The sequence below is a fragment of the Rhinolophus sinicus genome, linkage group LG09, assembly GCF_036562045.2.
Source record: "Rhinolophus sinicus isolate RSC01 linkage group LG09, ASM3656204v1, whole genome shotgun sequence".
Classification (NCBI taxonomy): Eukaryota; Metazoa; Chordata; class Mammalia; order Chiroptera; family Rhinolophidae; genus Rhinolophus; species Rhinolophus sinicus.
Window position 1 is genome coordinate 99,411,503 of NC_133758.1, and position 16,229 is coordinate 99,427,731.

The following is a 16,229-nucleotide window of genomic DNA, read 5'->3' on the forward strand; positions in this document are numbered from 1 at the left end:
TCACTTTATATATTAACTTTCCGAATGTACCTGCCTTCCTGGTATGGATGTAGAAACCATATCTTACATGTCTTTGCCACTTCTGAAAATATCCCAACAACTATATTACATTATATAAAAAAAATGAAGCAGAGTAGTTAAGAGCTATTACTAAGAAAGTAGAAACTTCTGATTTTAGATCCTGGCTGCATTCCTTTCTAGATGGGTAACCTTGGGCAACTTACTTAACCTCTATAAGCTTTCATATCTATAAAACAGAGATAATGCCACTTATTTCAGAGGGCTATAATGAAGTTTAACAGAATGTGTATATATGTGTATGTACATACACACAATGTTTAACACAGTATTTGGTCCACAGTGAGTCTCTTTTTTAATGACTTTTCCCACCCTGGGCCCTCTTTGGTCAATATTTTAAACTACACAATCTATAGATTCAATACAATCCCTGCCAAAATTCAAATTCAGATGATCCGAATAGACATTTTCCAAAGATGACAAACAGATGGACAACAGGTAAGTGAAGAGATGCTCAACATCATTCATCATCAGAGAAATGCAAACCAAAACACAATGAGATATAGCACCTCACACCTTGTTAGAAGAGCTATTAACAAAAAGACAAGAAATAACATGTGTTGGCAAGAATATAAAGAAAAGGGAACCTTTGCATACTATTGGTGGGAATGTAAGTTGGTGTAGCCACTGTGGAAAACAATATAGAGGCTCTTCAAAAAATTAAAAATAAAACTACCATATGACCCAGTGATTCCACTTCTGGATATTTATCCTAAAAAACCCAAAAACAATAACTTGAAAAGATATCCACACCCTTGTGTTCACTGCAATATTGTTTACAATAATCAAGATATGGAAACAACCTAAGCGTCTATTGACAGTTGAATGGATAAAGAAAATGTGGTGTGTGTATACACACACACACACACACGCGCGCGCACACACACAGGAAATTATTTAGAGAGAGAGATAGGGGTGGACAAAATGGGTGAAAGGAGTCAAAGATACAAAGTTTCAGTTATAAAACAAATACGTAAGTCATGGGGATGTAATGTACAGCATGGCAACTTTATAACACTGGATTGCATATCTGAAATTTACAAAGAGAGTAAATCTTATAAGTTCACATCACAAGAAAACAAATTCTGTAACTATGCATGGTGACAGATGTTAACTAGACTTATTGTAGTGATCATTTCACAATGTATACAAATATTGAATCACCATGTTGTACACTTGAAACTAACATAGTGTTGTATGTCAATTATACCTCAACAAAATAATAAATAAGATAAATAAAAATAAGCTGCAAAGGTCATGCTAAATAGTTTTTAACATGCTGTCAAGATTCCACTTCACATGAAGTTTTACACCACCAATCACTGTACTTAGTCAAAAATTACTTTTCTAAGTCATTTCCAGAAGAGTAGAAAAAGCAACTTTTAACTTGCAAACTGTGCCCAGCTGCCAAGACCTGGTGTCTAAAACTGGGCAAGATCAGTTTTACCCACATGCATAACCCAACCCAGTATGATTTTCAGCAATCCTCATTTTAGTAATACAATTAAAGCAGAACTAAAGAATCTTTGATAACGCCAGAAAAGTTTCCAGAAAGCCTAGCCAACGTATAAAGATTTTGTGAAACAGGATTGTTAGAGCCCGTCAAAAACTGAAGCTCAATGATTAGCAACAGTAGCTAGCGTTTTCTATGAAGACGGGAACAAACTTTTCTTCAACCAACAAGGCACTTATCAGCTTTGATTAGGAGCTTTAAAAAACACAATGAAAATAGTGCAATCTAGTACATTAGAAACAACGCCATGGACTTTTGTTGGCTGAGGTAATTCTGTTTTGTTTTGTTTTCCTTTTTTTCCTAATGAAAGAAATCCTTTTCAACACCTACAGTCTTCTCCATTGTGGAGCATGTCACAACTTTCCCTAGGTTAAGTCATACGGTATTTAAAAAAATCAGATATTATGCCTTCACTGAGGTTCCAGGAATTTTCCACCAGGAGTATCTAAAATCTCGCAGGAGAGGCTGCATCAAGTGTAGAGTAAATACCATTGTCTCCTTCTGCCTTGATCTGTGACTCCAACACTGGTGAGCAGCCATGGGGCAAGTGTCGACATCAATATCCAACTGCCGCCCTTCAAAATCCCCGGACTCATTATTTCTGCACCCCTAGGAAGGGAAATTGCGTGGGCTTACCGCAGATGTTAAGCGAGCAAGAATTTCGTCACTGCTTTCTTCTGCATCTTCGATTTTCTGATGAGACCTTTGAAAGACAAAGAACGAATTACCCTTCAGCTTCTGTTGCTCAAATTTATCTACCAAATTATGGGGTATACATGGCAAATAATGGCACTATTGTTTAATACGCTGGTGAAAGTGCCCACGCGAGTACCGAGGTGTCAATAAGACCATGGGAACACAACTTTGTTGTAGCCCAACTGTCCCTTCACAATCAGTTAGCAGGAACCTCTTTACAAAACACCAATTAAATCCTGATGATCGAGTATTGTTCTCCAAATGATTTCACAGAATAATCCTGACACACCAGATTTACAAATCTGAGCAGGCACAAAGCATAAGTAGATGTGAATACAAGGTGGGTAAGTACTGAAATTCCCTCTAGCCTTAATGAAATCCATTAAGATTTTGAACAGATGAAATGTGAATTTTCCACTACATTTGAGTTTCAGCCAAAACAGATGTGTTATGAAATGGTCTATTATAGGCCTAATACTATGATAGGAATTATGTGGAATACAATAGCAGAAGAAGCCCTTTGTTCTTTTTTAAGACACCACAGCCCAGCTGATAAGCCAAGAAAATTATGCATATGTTAAATAATTAAAGAGACAAATAACATATTACACAGTATAAGATCCGTTGGTTTGTTTAGGAAAATCATCTTTCTCATGAAATTCATGAAAAAATTTTCACCACACAAATATATATATATGCGCTAACATAAAATTATCCACTTCTTAAAACAAATCTTATAAAACTACATTTTCTTCCTGGTTTGGTCAAACAAACAAAAAAAATGAATGCCAACTGAATATATATAATTGCCTCCCAGATCTAGTTCTACAAGCAATCCCTTTCAGCACCTTCTGTAGAATTGGAGGGGTTGTTGGTAATTGGCTTGCAGAGCAGTGTTACCAGAATGGCAGTCCAGTGATTGATTTCAATCTCAGTAACTGTGGTGGGCCAGCTGGAGTGCTAGCCTGTGGGGCAGGGGGCCTTCTCCTGGCTCACAGGAGAGCTCAGAAGCTCTTTAAGAAGCGAAACGCTAGTCGAATCAATTCTGACATTGTCTTCCTGTTTCTGTACATGTTACTAAACTCTTATAGGAAAAAAAAAAAGCCATCACCGAAGTCAGAGCAATGAATGACAAACCACTGCCTCGACAAGACTTGCATGATACAGGTATGAAGCAGTGCCGACGTCATCAAATAACTTAATTACTGTGCAGCAAAATGCTTCAAACGTCAGCTAATAATCTGCCCAAACAAAAACCGTGGGAATTGAGCATTATAATTTACTGTATCTCCCCCAAAAAACAAGCTACCTTGATGATTAATATTTCAAACAACGAGCTTTATTATTAAAATAATCTATTCACAAGTTTTCCCTATACATGAAGCCGTACTAAGAGACTTGCAACCCTTTTTATAACTGAAGCCACCAAACCAGGTTTATATGATTGAGCGAACGTGACTGCACAGACCCGACAGGAAACTAAGCGCCAAAGGCACCAGGACACAAGAGCACGTAACAAGGGCCTCCATGCTCCATCTGTGTCTGTAGAGAAGCGTGGGCTGGTCGTGTCGTGTCATGTTTCTCAGACCCCAGCAGATACCTGAAGGATTAGTTAGCGGGATGAGGTACTTTGCACTACCAGATTCTGTCAAGAGTGTGTTTTCAACAAGCTGCTGAAAGAAACTCCAAGTTCCAAGGGAAGCTCTTGGGTATGTGACTGATAATGGTTATTTCATGAGCAATGGCTGAGCAATGGCTGGTTTAGTGACAAATAATTTAGTTCCTATTCAGAAGCAAAACTACCTTTCATCATTCTTCTAGCACAAAACATGCCTTGGCGAAAAACGTTTCTGAAGGAAATGTGTGTGAGAAAGACAGAGTGACGATCTCCTGAGAGCTGCCCCGCAGCCCATGTCCCGTTTTTATCACCTCAATCACCACGATTTATGTCTGAACTCCCGAGTCTTTCTCCAGCTCCTGAATCTCCCCTGAGCTCACCTTGTTTTCCCATCTGTCTTCAAAGTGGCTCTAGGGGGCAATTCCAGGATATTTTCACCCACTTAGGGATCTTACAGGCTCCTCAAACTCAAAATAACTTACACTGAACTCCTCTTGCCTCCTGCCCTCACTGTTCCTACTTGGCGCCCGTCACAGCTCAGCTTCATGGTGCCCTGTGGCACTTCCGCCTCCTGCACTCCCCACCTTTGCCAGACCCCAGATCTTCTCACTTCTCTTCCTCAAGCTCTGCTTTCCTCCAGTCCCTCCCCGTCACGCCTCACTAATAGTCGAGGGTCTCACCTTCTCTGGCACAAATCATTAATATTTTAACCACCTTCTTTATGTCTGGCTTCTCCTCTTGTGCTCAATTACCTATAGATACCAGGATTATTATTCTAAAACCCAGATGGAGTCCTGCTATTCTCCGGACTCCAAACCATCAAGGATTATTCCACTGCCTCCTGAGAGCTCTAGAATTCAGAAATAATCTTCCTTCCTTTCCTACTAACATGCCCCACGCCCCACTGCACCAGCCGGCACCTGCATCTCACCCGGTGGAAAGGAGGGTCTCGGGAGCAGAGCTGGTGGTAATGGGCCAACAGTAGAGGAACTTGAAAATGGGAAAGGAGGAGAGAAGAGGAATCATCATGCTCCTTCCTTTCTTATCACTGTGGTCCCTCCTCAGCTCGATGCCAAAATGCCCAGAAATACCAGACTTTCTTTTCCCAGCCAATGTGTTTTTACAAAATGTAGATTAATTGTGATTGTTTTATGTACGTAAATGCACATCCGTGCAATCCAGTGAAGACAAATTTCTCATGTATCAGAGCAAATAGCTAATGAAACAGATGGGGGCAATGGAAAACAAAGAAAATCAATTGTAATGCCTGTATATTTCCCCATTATTAGCAAAAGAGGCTGTGCTGCTCAGTGAATGAGAGAAATAGAAAAGCTCTGAGGGCGGCTTATCAATGGTTAGAGAAGGGAAAGAGACCCTGGCTGGAATCAGCAGGTAATGGCAGTAACAAGCTGACATTAAGACAGAGAAAAGGAGTGACCCCAGGAAGGAAGACCCATCCCTGAGGGTTTGTGCCAGCAGGAAGCCCTGGCCCAACAGGCACTCCCCTTTAGGAATCCCACACTTCCCAACAGCCCTAGCCTGAACCCAGCAATTCTCCAAGGGAAAGGGCTAAGTCCTAGGGCTGGGGGCCAACGTCTTTACAAGTCTGAGAGGTCGGCAATATGTGGGTGACATTGTGAGGACACAGGAGTACTGTTCTATCTGTATCCTCCTATATCATCTACATTCTATTTTGCTTAACAAAGCAGATTCCTATGACGTAAAGAAAACATAGGATGGCAAAAGAATGAAAATTGAATTTTTCTTGAAATCTTTGAGATCATGAATACAAACACCAGTTAAACCTTCTCAAGAGAAGATAATATTTCATAGCATCAGGCTACTAGTCATGTGTATAGAGGAAATTTACCAAACAGTAGTAAATTGTGAATGTGACATTAAGGGTCTGGGATATATAGTTATACATTCATTTAAAATTGAATAAAATTAATCATTACTGGTATCTCTTTTACACATTTTATATTGAGGATTTGAAAATTCATGCTTAATATGTAATTAAACAGTTACATTTCAAATGCTAACACAATCAGGACTAAAAGTTCAATTTTTATGAAAATTCCTGTACTACTCTGACAAGGATAATCAATCTGCCCCCACCCGTGGAATAAGCCTTATTTGTAAACAATGGAAATTTTGAAGGATTTAGTGTTTCCTTGGAGAGGGGGTGATGAGTAATAACAAAGACTAAGACCAGCTGAGTTCATAGCAATTTTTTATACAAACAATTTAAGCAATAAATAGAAATGTTCTTCACCTATGATCCTAATACAAAACTTATGCCAAGTTCCATCATGAAAACATTTTTTGAGAAATACTTTAAAAATGTTTGTTTACTCATACAGTACTTCCTCCTCTGCAAAGATCATAAAATGAAAATCTAATTAGGAAAAGGCAGGAACACAAAGGGTAGGTTTGGGTTGTAGGAAATCTACCTTGGAGCTGATCTAGTAAGAAGATATTAATCCAGCACCGTTTCAGAAATTAAGAACACCAATGGATTTCTTATGTTACTTATATATGTCAGGTGGAAAAGTTAGGGAGGATAAGAAGAATAGAGAGAGCAGAGGTGACAGGGTAGTGGGTGGTGGTTGTGCTATTGTATATAGGGTACTAACTAAGGGGAGACAGAGACCTAAATTTTGGGCGTCATCACTGTGGAATTAAAATTAAATACATGACTGTGTGGGCACATCCAAAGTCAGAGTAGAAAAAGAAGACAAGTCCGAAGACTGAGCCCTAAGATACTCCCCGTTTTAGAGATCAATGTTTTCAAATTAGGTTTTATTATTATGCAGGTATGGTGAGGCCAACAGATCAGGAGATAACTGAAAAAAAAGGTCAGTTTGGGGAAAATTAGCATGTTAACAATATTGAGTCTTCCAATCCATGAATACAGATAGATCTTCCACTTATTTAAGTCTTGTCTGATTTTTCATGTGACTTTTGAAGTGTTTGGCATACAGCTTTTGCATACATTTTCTTAGATTTATTTCTAAGTATTTCAGTGTGTTTTTTTTTGTCCTAATACATGTAGATATACTTGAATTTTGTATATTGACCTTGTATCCTGTGACCTTGCTAAATCCACTTATTAGTCCTAGCAAGTTTTGTTTTATAGATTCTTTGAGATTTTCTATGTATATAATTATGTCATCTGCAAAGATAGATGGCTTTTTTCCTTTTCATCTGTATACCTTTTACTTCTTTTTCTTGCCTTATTACACTGGCCAGTGTTGAAGTGATAACAAGAGATGTATTAGCCTTGTTCCCAGTCTTAGTGCAAAAGAACTCAGTCTTTCACTATTAAGTATGATGTTGGCTATAGATTTTTATCACATTGAGGAAGTTCCCTTCTATTTCTAGTTCTCTGATAACTTTTATCATGAATGAATACTGAATTTTCTCAAAAGCTTTTTCTGCATCTATGGAGTTTATCATATAGTTTCTTTTTTAGACTGTGAATATGGTGAATTACATTGATTTTTGAAATGTTGAACCATCTTTATATTCCTGGTATTAAAGTCTCCTTTTTCATAATATAGTATCATTTTTACATATTGCTGGATTTCATTTACTAATATTTGTTGAGAAAGATTTTTGTGTTTATATGCATGAGTTATATTGGTCTTTTTGCTTTTTCTGAACTTTATCCTAATAATGCTGGCCTCATAAAAGACCTTATATTATCTACATATCGTCATATCCTTCACAGAGCGAAGTAAAGTATTTTACACAAATCTGGTGATCAGCAAATGCCTGTTGAATAAGTCCCTTAATAGAGTGTTGGTGCCACGTGGTTGTTTTTCCCCAGGACCTGTACTCTCTGCCCTTTTTCCTCACCTAAGAATTAAATGCTAAGAAATTCACCTTAACCACTGGACTGAACTTTCCCTGGAGCTGGTTAATGAGGAATCTGAATGTTAGCACATCAGTCAATTAAGTACACCACTCAATAACGTAACAACAATGAACAGGTATGATTTTTTTTTTTTTTAAAGGGTTAGAATGAGGAAAAGTCAGGTTGGGACACAAAGAGAGGGAGCTCTTTGAGCAGAGGTAGGGTGGCTGGATGGGAAGCCTGTGGAAGGCACAGCCAGACCTCAGTAGCATTGGCAATGCCAGCGGTATCCAGGAGGGCATGTCAGCCAGGCAGGACCACCATGCACTGACCGAGCCAGAAGAGAAGGACCCGACTTACACCAGTCCTGGGCTTGACAACAGATGCAACAGAACACCCCCGTTTCACCCCTGGGGTCACTAGAGAACTGGCTGCCCATCAACTAGGAAACATCAGTGAGGATGGGAAAGAACCACCCTGACAGGGCAGTGGGCTCTGCCAGGGTCCAGGGGCCCATGCCACTCACCATATACCCACAGGCTCTCTTGCTGAGGAGGAGGGAGAGGGCTTAGAGGGACTGAGACTTTTAACCAAAATATACTAAACATTAGCTAACTACAGGATGATTTTACCAGGTTAGACTAACATGATGGGGCTTCTTTTCCTTCTTTCTGGTTATCCAGTGGGATGGAGACCCATGGAGAAACTGCTTAGAGAAAAATGAAGCTACGTTTTTCTTCACATGTCTGAGTGTGGCGTGAGTTTAACTTTGGCAATCCTCTGAACTCTTTTAAAAACAGCATAAATGTTAACTGTCCTGTAATCAGTAGAATATAGTTTTATATATTCAAGGTCCATAGCTTTGGCTAGTCAGAACAGCCCCCATGCCCACTCCTGGCAAGCAGGGAGCTGCGGCAATGGTGGCTGAATTGCAATAGCAAAGCTTCCTCTCAGCGAATCAGTGTTAGATTCTCAATCGAATCAGTGTTAGAGAGAAACATCCCACTGGTCCTGAAGGAATTATTAAGCTGCTTTCCATATACTGTTATTTCAGCATTCCTACTCACCCCCACCCCCACCTCCATAAAAAAAAGGTTAGAAGAAAGTATATTCTGGATGACTCGATTTGGCTTTGCCTTTGAATGAGATACCATAACTATTAATTCTTTTCCCTAAGAGATAATACCCTTGACAAATGATTTACTCACTTCTTTCAAATTACCTGTTCAGTTTGGATATAAAAGTTATTTTGTATAGAATAGGAATTTGTTTAAATTAGCCTAGAAACCTGCAGCAGCTCTATGCCCCTTCCTGCTTTAAACGTTTTTTTTAAATGGGAAAAAAAAATTCACCTTTCTTTTTAAAAATGCATTTGTACAGAATGGATTGTGTTCATATAGAGACATTAAGTGGTTTCCTCATATCGTTTTAAAGAGATTTAGAGAGAAGACACAAAATTCGAGGGACCTAATGGAGAGCCACATAGGCAGACCCTGATAACCTTTAAGTATCAAAAGGTCAATAAAAAGACCACAAGACTGGGTTTTCAGCTCACGAGTGGTCAACCTAACTTAATGAATCAAACAGACTTTAAAGGGCATTTCAGTAGAATGGCTAAAAAGTAATGGATAACAATAGTAGAATGGACAGGGTTAAGAATTACCGAAGAATGGAAAAATCTTTTGATACAAACAGCAAGAACAGTCAATTACTGAGAGAAAGACCGACATGGGCTAGAGACATCATGGAAGTTTTGCAGTCAAGGTAGGACTTGGGCTCCCCCTTGAGGGGTGGGTAGAATCTGACTAGACAGAAAAGAGGCAGAGGAAAGAGCAGAGCAGCACATGGGCCTGAGAGAATAAATGAATGTGGGACTGGGACGGAAGAAATGGAGATCACCAGATTAGAGCAGAAGTTAGGACAGGATCATATGCATCAAAACAGGATGGGTTGTGACAACTGAAAGAGGACAATGTCCCTGGGCATGTTTTTTTCTAACTATAGCTTATTCCAAGTCTGCACAACCTAAACCTTGGCTTTCCAAAATTTGGCCCAAAACATTTTACTATATATAGCTTAGAAGTTAGCTTATAACTCTAGTATATAATATCATCTCTCAATTTCTCTCTCTCTCTCTCTCTCTCTCTCTCTCTCTCTCGCTCTCTCTCAGAGGCTTGCAGTGGTTCATTAATTTTATATTTTTATATTTAGTACTTATAATATGAGACAAAAGATCCACAGCTCCCCAATGATAATCTTCCCAGAGGAATTACCACTCCAAATGTGCGTGTTCACACCAACAGAAAAAATTTGCTGACAAACAAGGCACGCTACAGTAATTCTCAAATCCAGAGGCATGACATTTGTGTTCAGTTATCAGTATGACAAAAGAGTAAGTAATCTGGAATGAATATTAAGACTCTAATCAATTTTTTTAATTAAAATTTATTGGGGTGACAATGGATAGTAAAGTTACGTAGATTTCAGGTGTACAATTCTGTATTACATCATCTATATATCACATTGTGTTCACCACCCAGAGTCAGTTCTCCTTCCATCACCATATATTTGATCCCCTTTACCCTCATCTACCAGGACCCTACCCCCCTTACCCTCTGGTAACCACTAAACTATTGTCTGTGTCTATGAGTTTCTGTTTGTTTGTCTTCTTCCTTTGTTACTTTCAGTTTTATATCCCATATATCAGTGAAGTCACGTGGTTCTCGACTTTTTCTGTCTGATTTATTTCACTTACATAATAATCTCAAGATCCATTCAAAAAATTAAGAATAGAATTATCATATGACCCAGCAATCCCTCTCCTGGACATATACCCAAATACCCAAATTTTAAAAATATTTTCTTTTTCAGAACTTAGAGTAGACTCAGGGTTTTCTTGGCATTCAAATTGGCTTTCTACGTGGGGGAGAAGGGATGGAGCTAAAGCATGAGGACTGCTTACAAGTTGATTTCAGTTGCCCGTCTGTCCCCGTTAATCTGCATTTGCCCAGGGGATTACACACACTTCCCTCCTGCATTCAGGACAGGAAATGCTAGAGAATGTTAGAGTCAAAGCAAGTCACAGCCACCTCTAGCTTAAAAAGCCTGCCACTCTCTCTTAGAAAGCTTGTTCAAGTTCATTGAAATGCTTCTTGATTTTTCTCAGGAAACGTCTGACCTATACTAAAAACATATTACCCATACATTTTCCATACTTAGACAATTGAGTGGTGAGTTATATTTGAATTTTGCTTTACCATGGCAAGGTCCTCCATCAACAGTGGTGGTGAATTCATAACCATTTTTGAGTCAGTCTAACATTTTTATAGCTTCTGTTTATAACATCTCAGAAAGGGGAGCTAGAATGACCCCCATAACTCCTACGAACCTGGGAGCAGGTGGTAAAAGCATTGGAGTTGGAACCAGACAGACACGCATTCAAGCCCTAAATACTCCACTCACCCCTGATGTGACCCTCGACAGGTTACCTGATTTCTGTGCCTCAGTTTCCTTACTTACAAATTAGGGATAATACCAAGTAGGAACTTATAGAATTCATCTGAATATGAAATAATGAATATCAAGCATTTAGTATAATTCCCAACACAAAACACGTTCTCTACAATCAACCTTTCTATTAACACAGTGTCTCATTAGTTTTCTAACACTTATTTTTCTAAAAGCCTGTATTAACTGTTCAGTATTAATCATAATTTTTTTAATAAGAGTAATTTATCTTTGTTATGGTCGGAGGTGTTTCTTCCTGAACCTACTTTCTTACCCATGAGATAAGGAAAATGTCTCTTGCCCTGCTAATCTCACAGAACTGAAAAAGTCAACAGTATGGGAACATAATCAGAAAACTGAATATGTGAAAGTTATTAACTAAATATGTAAAAGTTATTAACTGAATATGTAGAGGTTATCAACTGAGTATGCAAAAGTTATTAACTGAAATTTTCAATCTGCAATTCACTATACCGAAGCAATCTTGTCATTAATACTGTGGATAAACAAAGGCATGTCAGAATTGCCATATCATGACTAGTCCTGTTCCCAAACCTTCCCTAATGAGTTCATTTTAATTCATTTTAATCATATAGTGATTCAGTATGTACATGTGATAATGACTCATGTGTTTTAAATTTGCCAAATGTTGCTTCTAAATTATTTTCAGAAGTATCTGTTGAGCTCTTTCTTAGGAAAGTCACGACTTAGATAGTGGATAAAATCTGAGTTATTATTTTAATCCCCACTTAAACCAAATCATGTTTATTCCTAATTTAGAGCATCTACTCCTATCATGATGATTAAATTAGAAGGGGCATGGTACAGCTGGTGAGGCATGGACTTCTGGGATTTAAATACCCACCAACTCAGTCATTTATTTGATTTAATTTTCAGCAATTTATTTTACCTTTCTGAACTTGTATCTGAGAAATGGGAATAGAATAAGTACCTTTTAAAGGAGATGGCAATCTTAAAGAGCATGCAGAGTCCCTAGAGGCTATAAATGTTCTCCAATTGAGAACAGTTTAACAATGGAACAAAGTAGCATCTACTTACAGCTCACAGATGCCAGCTCTGGTGGGAATGAGAGGCACAAGTTGCAGTAGAAGTTTGACACCATTTTGCCATTCTTCTTCTCTTTCGAATTCACAGTACAAGTAGCTACATTCATCAGATGAAAACTGATAGAAAACATAGGTATCTTGAAAGTATAAATGCTGGTCCACTGTTGGAAATGAAAAGGGTGTAAATCAGTTCTTTTGTAAATATATTATTTAGAGAGTCATAAACCAAATACTAAATTGAAAGCCCTACTAATTATTAGGGAGAAGCCAGGGATAGGCCTATAACTATACATTCTACATCCATTCATGTTCACAATCCCATTGAATTAAAAAGGATTTACTGACGAATCGATTTTTATTACTTAAAGCTTGGCTAGCATAGTCACATGTTATTTTATCATTTTTCTGCGTCAGGGACAGGTAAAACGTATAGTAATTCAAAGAGAATGGGGAGCAATTTTTTGTGTGTGTCCCAAAGCAAATGAATGCATTTAATTACTTAAGTGGTACTCAAATACAAAATGATGGCAAGCTTTAAATCAGTGGTTCTCAACCAGGGTCACTGTGCCCCGCCCCCTCCCCCCCCTCGAACATTTGGCAATGTCTGGAGACATTTTTGTTTGTCACAGCTAGGGGGTGCTACCGGCATCTGGTGGGTAGAAGATAGAGATGCTTCCACATCCTACAACGCACAGGACAACCCCCTACAAATAAGAATTGTGTAGCCCAAAATGTCAACACCACCAAGGTTGGGAAACTCGTTTTAAAGGAATCAAGAAGTGGAGACTTTTCCCAAAAACATCAACACAAAATGTTTTAACTTCACAAACAAGCTGATAACATTCTTCACAGGTAGATAACTGATTTTCTAAATAAGAATAATAGATGTTAGGTATTATTAACTCACTAAGATTATACCCACATCCTCATCTACACCATTCTTTCACAGGGGGACTTAGGATATGTATGCCTTTCTGAAACTTACACTGTTCTCTGGCCCTGAATGTGTATTACCTATAGAGAAACAAAAGGGGTTTCATGGTGACCAACCAGCACCTGTGTGATAGAGCTTTGACTGCTAATTCTTCAATATCCTGGCTCAACTAAGAAAAGAGCTATCCATCGTCTCTTTTAGTTTCTAGTTAACATCAATTTTCTGTTCTTTTTAAACAGCTAATTTTCATAGGTCATATCTCTAACTGTTCACAATCACACTTAATCAAAATGGCATACACATTCCACTCGTAAAATCAGTTTCTGATGATTATTCTAAGTACAGCAAAATAAATCACACATTTAGGGCAACTAAACATGCCACTGATTAAGAAAAAAAAAGCTGTGAGCATCATTTTGAGTAGAGAAGGGAGGAGGTAAGGGAAAGGCTCTTATAGGCGGACGTCTATGAATCAGCAGCTGCCTAATTATTTTTACAAAAGGTGTGAGAGGAATAACAATCAAAAGATGACCTGTCACTTTTATTTATAAAATAAGAGAGAATGCAAACATTTATCTGTAAAACCAATTTCCACCCAGATTGTCACATCCTCGAGACAATTAAGTGTATTTTGGTCTGGTAGCTTAATAAAATAATGATTCTGTGCCTTCACAACATATCATACTAACCTGACGACATAATTCCCATATCCAGGAGGAGCTGCCAGACCCCTACGGCCATAGATCTGCACTGGACAAAAGGACAGTGTTCCAGAAGCCAGTCTACCAGTTCTGACCCAACACAGCTTCTCCTGAATTAAAAAAAAAAAAAAAAAAAAAGCCATTCAGGTAAGACATTGTTGCTGCTCCTTTGCCAAAAAATTGATATTTATTACCACCCTTTCACGTGCTTGCTTTTTTAAACAAGTGACTCAAGAATAAATGATATGTACCTCTTTTTCAGATTTCAGCTCAAATATCACTTTCTTTGAGAAACTTAGAATCATATCCTCTTGTGCTTTTTTTTCACATCACCTAACATTCAGTAATTATATATCACCTAACATTTAGTAATTATGCATCTTTCTGAATGAATAATATCTGCTTTCCTCACCCAAGAATAATTTTTAGGAGAACAAGGACTATGTATAACTCACTATTACTATTAAACTCCAACAACTAGGACAGGCCAGGCACACAGTCAGCTCTCAAAGTATATGTTGGAATAAATGAAGGAAGAAAGTTAGCAGTCCTTTAAGTAAAGATAATGCTTCTGTCTTGATAAGACAAGGTCTTTAGGTGGTGGTGATAAACCCCGATTCACCCATCTGTAGATTTTTATCTAATCTCTTTGAGAGCAAAACAATGCCAAGGTTAGAAAAAGTTGGGACCACAGTAGTTTCGTTTGCTACTCTTTAGAGATTAAATATTACAAGTTGTCTCAAAGAACAATAAATTTGACCGTTAATCTTTTTTAATATAATCGAAGCAATGGAGTTAAGCAACCTAGATCATAAAACTCATACACCCAGATGTATGTGACGGATCCCACTAACCACACACACACAACACACACACACACATACACACACACACAATATTCTCTGTAATCTGTCATAAAATACAGAACTGGATTCAACAACTGCCCCGATCTGGACATTATAAGCAGTATCTTCACACCTATGTTGCCATCTTTATTAGCCTCTAATGAAAAACTAAAAGAAGAAAAATTTCTGAAGTATAGTTTTTCATTTACAAAAATATCATTGAATCCCACTTTCTCTCATGAGAAACTGTCACCAAAATGTTTTTTTTTATAAAGATGTATCATGTAAATGGCTATATTTATTCTACCTTTGGTATTTAAGGACCAAAAGGTGTCAACTTTATTTGTATTCCTAAAACAGGAAAATTATTGCCTATCTCTTGGGATTGGCATAGGCACAAACACCTAGAAATCATACAGTAACCGACATTTTCTAGAGTAAAGAAAATAGAAGATAGAAAGATTTTGTGCTGAGATATTTAATCAAATAGTCTAGCTTTTGATAAACCATCACTTTTTTGGGGTACAGTGTTACTATTTTAAGATACTCTAAGGCAATTAAGGCAATACCAGACATGTTTAATTGCAGGTTAGCATTAAGACATTAGAAAGATTAACTGTCAAATAAATTGATGTTTTTTGAAACAAATTGAGAAAACAGATCACAACAAAACAGGCAATTAGACCAATATTACCTTCTAATTCTATAGGACACCTTTTATGTTAAAGGCTCAAAGTGTTAATTAATTCCTCCACACCTGTCAATTAGCCAGCATCTTCAAGCTAATTGCCCGAAGCACTTTTATCACATAGATTAAACACTATCATTTTTAATCCCTATTCTCAGAAAAATACAGCCCCTCAGCCTAATCTATGTCTGATATCACCTGGAATATGAAAGGACACAGCAAAACACTGACTGAACAAACTACACTGCCAAATTGCCAAAGGTACCTAGACAGATGCATATGTATGTTTACAGGCGACAGGGAAGAAATTTCTTAGTCCGGGCCTTCTCAAAATTACGTGTGGGAGTCACCTGGGAGATCTTGTAAATGTGCAGATTCTGAGGCAGTATGGGTGGGGGGCGGGGCCTGAGAGTCCCCATTTCTAACTGGTTCCTGGGTGATACTAGTGTCCACAAAGCCCCAATCCCCCAGCTATACCTTGTCCTTGGGGAGGGCTCACCCTGTTTGGGGTGAGTCAATACGCTAAAACGTCATACAGCCATACCAACAATTAGTTAATAATGAGGGGAGCTGCCTCTGCATTTAATTCACACTCCCCTGAATTGACAGTCCCACGACAACCCAGTTAAAATACCTAAATCCATAGGATTTAGGCAAGAGCAGCGAGGAATAAAATAGAGATGGTCGGAAGGGAGCAATCTGAACACTGACAGCAGTTCTTAG

At 38.2% G+C, this 16,229-nt stretch overlaps 1 protein-coding gene across 10 annotated transcripts in view; it reads right to left on the reverse strand.

Annotated features, from left to right (window-relative positions):
• The window catches only part of RAPGEF5 (Rap guanine nucleotide exchange factor 5), a 430,438-nt gene that overhangs the window by 148,339 nt on the left and 265,870 nt on the right, over nucleotides 1-16,229 (reverse strand). For all 10 annotated transcript variants that reach the window (XM_074340840.1, XM_074340846.1, XM_074340842.1 and 7 more), the window contains 3 exons: nucleotides 13,962-14,083; nucleotides 12,331-12,499; nucleotides 2,228-2,294 (listed from right to left, as the gene is read on the reverse strand). In XM_074340840.1, coding sequence (XP_074196941.1) covers nucleotides 2,228-2,294; nucleotides 12,331-12,499; nucleotides 13,962-14,083 — 358 coding nt within the window. The remainder of the gene's footprint in view (nucleotides 1-2,227; nucleotides 2,295-12,330; nucleotides 12,500-13,961; nucleotides 14,084-16,229) is intronic.